The sequence below is a fragment of the Symphalangus syndactylus genome, chromosome 11, assembly GCF_028878055.3.
Source record: "Symphalangus syndactylus isolate Jambi chromosome 11, NHGRI_mSymSyn1-v2.1_pri, whole genome shotgun sequence".
Classification (NCBI taxonomy): domain Eukaryota; kingdom Metazoa; phylum Chordata; class Mammalia; order Primates; family Hylobatidae; genus Symphalangus; species Symphalangus syndactylus.
This window is the reverse complement of record NC_072433.2, coordinates 52,588,331-52,596,681: the sequence shown is the minus strand read 5'-3', so window position 1 is coordinate 52,596,681 and position 8,351 is coordinate 52,588,331. Positions and strand designations below refer to the sequence as shown.

Sequence of the window (8,351 nt, the reverse complement as noted above, 5' to 3'; positions counted from 1 at the left end):
GGCCTCCTGTAGGTTCTCCTTCCTTCCTCTGCCAAGCATATCCTGACACCCACAGTGCCAACTCAGGGAAGAGCCTCCTCACCCAAGCCCCTGGAGTCCAGAAGACCAGAGCTCCAGGAGGGCCCCACCCTCACACCCTACCTCTCCAGATGCTCTCTCCAGCTGGGCATGCCCCTGAGGCTCCTCTGGTTTGGGGGATACTTTGCCTCTGGCTTATTTTATGTTGCTACCATTTCCCTTCTGCCTGTTTATGTCTGCTTCTTCACCTGCTTGATTGATTGGGTTTTTTCCCTTCACCCACATCTTTTATTATCTTGGAGAAAGTGAGACATATCTTAAAGGTTAGAGGTAATTTGGGAATAACTTTAAGAGCAGACATATGGAATTTGGGGCTTTGTTTCTTAGAGACAAAGTCTCCCTCTCTCACCCAGGCTGGGGTGTAGTGGTGTGATCTCAGCTCACTGCAACCTCCACTTCACAAGTTCAAGCAATTCTTCTGTCTCAGCCTCCTGAGTAGCTGGGATTACAGGCGCCCGCCACCACACCTGGCTAAATTTTGTATTTTTAGTAGAGATGGGGTTTCACCATTTTGGCCAGTCTGATCTTGAACTCCTGAGCTCAGGTGATCCACCCACCTCAGCTTCCCAAAATGTTGACATTACAGGCATGAGCCACTATGCCCAGCCTGAGATCTTTTAAAAATTATTTAAGTTTTTATTTCTAAAGCAAAGTAACTTGACAGTAGAGATCTTTATTGACAGGTTGTACATTAACCCTAGCCCTAGCCCTTTTAAGGGGCACTGTGTGGAACAGCCCGGGGTCCCCAGACCTGAACTTCTTGTGCTTCACCATCCAGTTTTCAAGCTGGTGTGAAGCCCCTGATGCTAACCAGCAGTTATGACAGGCCATGGAGGAGCGGGCACAGGTGGAAGCACACCTGGGGCAGTGAGGCTTTGCAGAGGGAGGGATGTGGAAGGAAGATGACCTCAGGTGGCCAGGAGCAGGTGAGGACCAGTGACAGCCCTTCCTAAATTCTATGCCCATTCTTGCAGGTAATGGAGGCATGTAGACAAATACAGCTGGAGAGAGATACATTTGCTGAGATTCTTAAAGGAGAGAGAGTCACGTGGCAGCAGAGGATGAATCAGATGTCGGAGCAAGTGAGACCTGACACTTCAGCCCCCACTTTAGATCTTTCTGGGCATCTGTAAAATGGGAGGGATATAGCCAGAGGTGGTCATGGGTCTGGGCTTTGTGGAGGAGGGGGGCAGAGAGGGAGATGGTAGCTTGTCCAGCCAGCAGCCCCCCTCTCCAGGGCCCTTTATCCCTGTGCTTTGTGCAGATGCGCACACTGAGGGAGAAGAAGGAGTGTATTATGAATCGGTTACAGGAGATGGAGACAAGCTTGGTGGAATTGAGAAAACAGATGAGTAAGCTGAGACTGGGGTGACCTGGGAGGAGGACTGACATCAGAGGGCCATGGGTGGTGGGTTAGAATGTCCTAGGGAGGGCCGGGCGCGGTGGCTCACGCTTGTAATCCCAGCAATTTGGGAGGCCGAGGCGGGCGGATCACGAGGTCAGGAGATCGAGACCACGGTGAAACCCCGTCTCTACTGAAAATACAAAAAAAAAAAATCAGCCGGGCGTGGTGGCGGGCGCCTGTAGTCCCAGCTACTCGGAGAGGCTGAGACAGGAGAATGGCGTGAACCCGGGAGGCGGAGCTTGCAGTGAGCCGAGATTGCGCCACTGCACTCCAGCCTGGGCGACAGAGCGAGACTCCGTCCCAAAAAAAAAAAAAAAAAAAAAGAATGTCCTAGGGAGGTGGGTAGATGGAAGGACTTTGAGGCAGAGGAAAAGAGGTATGTGCTAGGAGATGGCAAGTCAAGTAATCTCCATGAGCCTCAGTTTCCCAGTCAGCAAAGAGGGAGGAGTGCCCATTGTCAGCCACCCACACATGTCTGTATCTTTAAGAGGCTTGGAAGATTCCCTACCATCCAGGTGTGGGGAATCATTAGCAGGGAGGCCAAGTTTGTGGAGCCTGAGAGGAGCTGTGGACCAAGAGGAAGATTTTTTTTTAAGAATCCAGAGGCCCTTATTGTCTGCTTTTTTTCTCAGCTGAACTCCCAGCCCTGGCACCCCTAGCAAGGCCCTCCGAGGTGGAGCAGCAGCTACCAGAGGAGGCTGAGCACCTCAGGGAGGAGCTGGAGAGTCTGGCAGGACAGCTCCAAGCCCAGGTACAGGACAATGAGGGCTTGAGTCACCTGAACTGGGAGCAGGAGGAGCTGGAGCGGGTGGCTGAGCCCTTGGGGAAGCAAGTGGAGGAGTGCAGACGAATCCTACAGACCATGGGGACCACACTGCTGTCAGCCACACGCTCTCCCAGACCTGTGAGGTCAAGGAAAAGCTGGCTGAGCTGCAGATTGCCTTCATAAAGCTGGTGCATGGCCCCACCTGGGGAGCCAGCCCTCCTCCCTAGCCCTTTGGGCCTTTGTTTTCCCGCCTGTCAAATGGGGTGGTGTAACCTTCGCGTGAAATGGCACTTCTGAAGGCACCTGTGAACCAGAGCCCTGCTCCAATGGCTTTGGGGAGGTGGGGATGATTTTTCTAACCTGACTTCACCCCTCCCGGTGCCATGGGAGGCAGACACCAAGTTCTGGGCTCTCCAGCTGCAATGAAGTTAGCATCTTCTTTGCAGAGGTGCCAAGGATTAGATGAGATAATACATGGAGAGCATTAGGCATGCTGGACACTTAGGAGATGATGGCTCGCTCCTTCTGCTTTTCCAGCATTCTGTGGCCTACAGTTTAAGTGGTGGGAAGAAGAGTATGAGATTTCATGCAGGGAAAGAGGCATGGGGCTCTAGGCAGTCACTTAGGCCTGGAGCAAGGGGCCACAGGCCTGGGCAGGAGACAGAGCCTTGCAGTGCCCTCGCTACCCTATTCATAGGCCCAGAATCTGGAAGCAGGCCACCACCTGCCCTCTCGCCCAGGTCTTCCTGCAGGTAGAGGTGAAAAGCCAAGAGCCTCAGAGTGTGCAGCAGCAGCAAGACCAGTCCCTGGGTCACCTGCAGCAGTACGTGGCTGCCTGTCAGCAGCTGAGCTCTGAGATGGAGACACTGCACAGACAGTTACTGCTGCAGACCCAGCTCATGGACCAGCTGCAGCAGCAGGAAGCGATGGCCGAGATGGCCCACCAAGAGTTGGGGGGGCCCAGTTGTGGGAGTTGCTGAGGGCGTGGCCCGAGGGGGATGACTTGGCAGCCTCTGTGCCTTCAACTCTCTTTCCTGGCCCCTTAGGAGCACCTGGAAGCTGCCAGCCAGAGAACCAGCAGCTACAGGCCCAGCTGAGCCTCATGACTCTCCCTGGGGAAGGTATGGGGGACCACTCAGAGGAAGAGGAGGGAGCCCAGGAGGAAGGGGGGACTGTTAGCAGCATAGGATTGAGGAGTTTTGAACAGCTGGACACTATGCCGACCGGGTTTCTGAGTTAAGTTTGGCATCAAAACGGTGACCTCCTGGGAGTAGAGGGGCCACCAGGTTGCCTAAGGATGGGTGAACTGGCCCAAGTCAGAAATGAAGCAGGTCAGAACTCCCCTGCCACACGGTAGTGGGACTGAGCCTGGGCAACATAGCAAGACTTTGGTTCTAAAAAAATAATAATAATAAATTACAGCTGCTCATTCCCCTCTGGGGAGGGACTGGCCCAGGTTATCCAGTGAGGGTTGAGGCAGAGGTGGGCCCACCCTAATTCCCTTGTTGGGTTGCATGAGGACCCCTCTGGCTATGCACCATAGGAGATAGACTGGATGGGGGCAGGGGGAGAAGGAGGGGAGGGGAGGAGGAGGAGGAGGAGAAGGAGAAGAAGAAGAAGAAGAAGAAGGAGAAGGAGGAGAAGGAGGAGGAGGCACCTTGGCCCATGCCGAGCATCCTGCAGGACCTGGAAAGCCAGGAGTCCATGGTGAGCCTGACTCCCCCTGCCCCATCTTTGCCCCCTCCCTCTGTGGTCCTTCCCAGACCCTCTTATGCTTTTGGTTTCCTGCTTTCTTATTTATCTGGACCCTCACCCCTTTCCTGGGGAGCCAGTGTTCAGATATCATTTGACCTGTGACCAACAGGTGCACACTCTGAGGCCCCAAGCGAAGGGCTCCTCTCCACCTCCCTGCCCCGTTGGTCCTGTGTATCCCCCAAGAAGAATGCACACCTCTTGCCTGCAGGTGGCATTTTTAACATCAGCTGTAGCCAGTGCAGACAGGGAGCAGGCTCGGCTCCGTGGGCAGCTGAAGGAGCCTGCTTCTGGGCCCATGCCAACAGGTGAGCCAGGTGCCAGCCCAGAAGGTGCCAGCCCAGAAGCAGCCAGAAGCAGCAGCCCCAGCCCCAGGGACTGGGATCGATTCTGTGTGTGGGGAGACCCACCGGGCCCTGCAGGGGGCCATGGAGAAACTGCAGGTGAGTGAGTCTCTCCTGGCATGGGCCAAGAAGGGTAGGAGCGAGGCAGTTCGCTGCCGAGATGTGACCCCATTCTTTTGGCTCCAGAGCTGCTTTATGCAGCTGACGCAGGAAAAGGTGGACCTGAAGGAGCGGGTGGAGGAGCTGGAACATCGCTGCATCCAGCTCTCTGGAGAGACAGACACCATCGGTGAGGTGGAGGCCAGGGCACAGCAGGGGGAGCTGCCCAGCGGGTGAAAGGAACCCAGCATCTGAGCCCTGTCCTCTGGCAGGAGACTACACCGCCCTCTCTCAGCCAGGGGGCAGCGCTGAAGGAGCAGCACCGAGAGGAGGAGGAGCACATCCACAGGCTAGCCCAGGACAAGGAGGAGATCAAGGCAGGGCGTGGAGCTTCTCCACCTGGGGGGTGGCTGTGGGCTGGGTGTGGGTTCAGGCATGGCAGCTGAACACCCTTTCCTCCAGGTGAAGCTGCTGGAGCTGCAGGAGCTGGTGTTGCGGCTTGTGGGCAACAGGAACGAGGGCCATGGCAGATTCCTGGCAGCTGCTCATGAGCCAGCTCCAGGGGCCCCAGCCCCCCGGAGCTCAGGGCTGCCGACAAGCAGGGTGGTGAGTAGTGCCCTCAGGCGGGGTGAGCAGGCAAGAGCAAGGGAGGCTGGCAGTGTGCTCAGAGCCCTCCTCCCTCTCTCCAAACATCTTTGCCAGGTGAGCCTCACCGGCAGCGTGGAGCCTGCACAAGGAGAGGCCGGGGAGGGTTCTCCCCGCGACAACCCCACTGCACTGCAGATCATGCAGCTGTTTGGTGAGATGCAGAACGCTCAGGAGCGCCCAGGCTTGGGCAGCATCCCCTGCATTCTGTTTTTCTACCAGGCTGACAAGAACCATGAGGTAAAATTACCCTCATCGGAAAGCCAGTTGCCTTCAGCAAAGCCAGGAGAAGGGGGGCTGGAGGCCCCGCCCCCACCATGTCCCTCCTACCCCTTTCCAGTCACCCCTTTACCCTTAGAGTAAATGGATTTAGCCATACTTCTTGACCTGGCATATCCTGTTTCCCTCACTGGGTCCTGTGGTTTGTGCCACTGAATGGGGACCCCAGAATGTCTGAGCTGGGCTGCTGGGGACCTTCCAGGCCTGTTACCTGCATGCTGCCTGGTGACACCTGGGGGATTCCACAGGTGGAATGGCACCCATTGGGGACAGTCTGGCCCTAATGGCCAACAGGCTCAGAAGCCTGATCTCTCGGTGCCTGGGAAGGCAGGGTGCCAGCACCCAAGGGCACTGACTTCCATCCAGCCCAGGTGACTTCAGTCCCATCCCCCTGCCTCCCTCACCTGCCTGTGCCTGGTGGCCTGTTCTGTCCCTTCCTCCAGAGTGCAGGTGCCCCACAGGCTCCCTCCAGGCTGACCTCATGGCCCCGCTCCTAGTGGCCAGAGCTGGCTTCACAGGATGAGCCAGCCAATCTCCAGGGGCTTTCCAGGAAAAGAGTCCCTTGGAAAGGATATGGACTTTTCACCGCTTCCGACGACCACGAAACCTCTGAGGCAGGTTTGGATGCCATAGGATTCAAGGGGGCGGCAAGGGGTCCAGAGCTGCAGACAGCTGAGGGTGACCACTGGGGTCTGCTCAGGTGACAGCCTGGAGTATGTGACCACATCCAAGGCAAACTGTGACTAAAAGGAAGGGCTGGGGTGGCTGGGAGTAGAGGAGGCCATTCAGGGCTGAGAATCCCCCGGGGATCTCGGAGAGGGCGTGGAAAGGGCCATAATGGGAGTGCAGAGGTGAGGAGGGGATGATGAAGTCACAGTGCTGAGCGGGGGGCTGGGGAGGGAGTAAGTGGAGGTGGAGGGAGTAGCCTGTTTAAACCTGGGGCTCATCCTTATGAACATGAACTTCTGGCAAAAAAAGTTTTTTAAAAAGTAAAACTTAATAAACTTAGGGGTCAGTAGGCCCTTGATAGGGGAGAAACAAGCCTTTAGAGTGAGCGAAACCCAGGATTGAGGGTATGAGGTCTGTGTTGAATCTCCTGGATTCAGGATTATATCCCCTGAGGGTCCAGCCGGAAGGCTGGAACAGACTTGGGCACCTGGAAAGCTGACATGGGAAACAGGTAGCAGGTGAGACAAAGTGGGTCCCTGATGCCAGGAGGAGAAGTGAGTGCTGGGCCTTGTGGCCTTGGGTCCATCCTAGGAAGTGCTGGAGGCTCACACAGGAGCCCTGCCTGGCTGGGGTTTCTGGGAGCCAGAGGAAGGAAGTTAGGTCTGGAGGGAGCAGAGTGAGAAGTGCAGGTACTAGCAGCCTAGAGACTTGGAGGGAGCCAGCAGTCTCGACTTTTAGCCAGGAAGGGACTTAGGAAATGGGTCGTTCCCTGGTGGGTTGTGGTTTGGAGAAGTCTAGAGGCTCTGGGGATGGTCGCTGACCTCCCTGGGGGATGGGAGGATGATCTCTTCACAGAAATTCATCAGCAGCCTTGAGGTCAGCGATCCCGATCCCATGTCCTGACAGGTGCCTCCTGCAGCCCCTCCACAGCCACTTGCCAGGTCGTGACCCTGCAAGCACGTGTGTAAATGTGCACACATACATTCCTGCTTTCCTCAGGCAGCACCTTGCAGGGTTCTGAGCTCTTTATTCCTACTCCTCCGTTTTGCTCCCTTTCCTGCCATAATTTCTTTGCCCGTGAAGCCTGCTCTTCTTCAGGAGATAGGAGGAACATGAGCTAATAGGGATGTGCTGGGCCCAGGCTGCAGGATCAGCCATGCTACAGTCCTGCTGGTAGCCATGGGGAGTGGGGCTGACAGAGGGTCTCAATGGGAGGTGGAAGCGCCTCCTCAGTGGTGCTGTCAGTGGACACGTGGAGGGTGATGGTTCAGAGGTCCTCTCTGTCCTTCCTACTCTTGGCCTCCTGGAGGGCAAAGAACGAGTTTAATCCCTCACTAGAATCCCTGGTTCTCCAGAGGGTGTGGCATGTTTGTGGAAGGAATAAATGAAGGAATGGCTGAGAGTCCTGCAGTAGGATGCCACGGGCGGGGGCATAGATGGGTTCCAGTAGGAAAATGGCCAGCTGTGTCCTGGTATCCGGGTCTGCATGGCTTGTCAGAGTTGATGGTTCTTTCAGGCCTAATCTGGACAGACCCAGGAGGTAGGAGGTCTTAGGGCCTCCTTCCTTTGATCAGCTCTCATGCACATGCTTTCCTTTCCCCAGTTCCTCTTGACTAGTGCCCTTGTGTCGTGGGCAGCCTCCTGAGTGAAGGTGAGGAATCTCCCTCCCCCGAGCTCATCCACATCTACCAGGAATTTGACTTCTAGGTGTTCTCCTTCCAGGCATCCAGCCGCGTGGTGACAGCCACCTTCCCCTATACCACCATGCTGTCCACTGGGCGGCTGCCCGCCATGTCCATTCTGCCTTGGACACCTACATGAAGGTGAGGCACAGGCCTGGAGTGTGTGTGTTAGGGACAGCCAGGTCCCTTGGGTGGAGCTGAGTAGGACTGCCCAGAGTGGGAGGAAGAGGTAAATCACCTCTTGGGGAGAGCAGCACTCTGGGGCCCTCATGGAATTGGTACCTGTGGAGCCAGGAAGATGGGCAGAGGTTGTTGGCATCTCTTTCAGATGCCCAAGACCTTGTGGGAGCCAGAGCATGTCCCAAGAGCATGGAGAGCTCCTTCATGAACCTGGTCTGGATGGTTTGGCTCTGCGTTTGACCAAAGACATCCTTAGTGCTAATCCCACACTCCTGGCTCAGATGGAAGGACAGTCCACTTTTCTCTCCCACTGCTAGAGGCCTGCAAAGCAAGGACCTGAGGCTCCCTGTGGCTGGGCAGGCACCAGGTAATCACGAGTTGCCCTTGGCCCTGCCTCTGCTATGCACCTGCTCCCTGAGCCCAGAGCTGCGGCAGCAATGGCAGGCCCTTCT

The 8,351-nt window shown here is 56.1% G+C and overlaps 1 protein-coding gene across 1 annotated transcript; it reads left to right on the top strand.

The window, feature by feature from the left end:
- The first annotated feature begins 1,052 nt into the window (after window positions 1-1,052).
- Window positions 1,053-5,452, top strand: LOC129492645 (golgin subfamily A member 2-like). The gene is given in 13 exon segments (XM_055297869.1): window positions 1,053-1,160; window positions 1,343-1,430; window positions 2,116-2,346; window positions 2,349-2,437; window positions 2,990-3,215; window positions 3,296-3,402; window positions 3,882-3,956; window positions 4,213-4,309; window positions 4,341-4,444; window positions 4,532-4,639; window positions 4,720-4,821; window positions 4,907-5,034; window positions 5,086-5,452. Coding segments are annotated over 13 exon segments (1,827 nt in total). The 5' UTR covers window positions 1,053-1,055.
- Window positions 5,453-8,351: the final 2,899 nt, after the last annotated feature.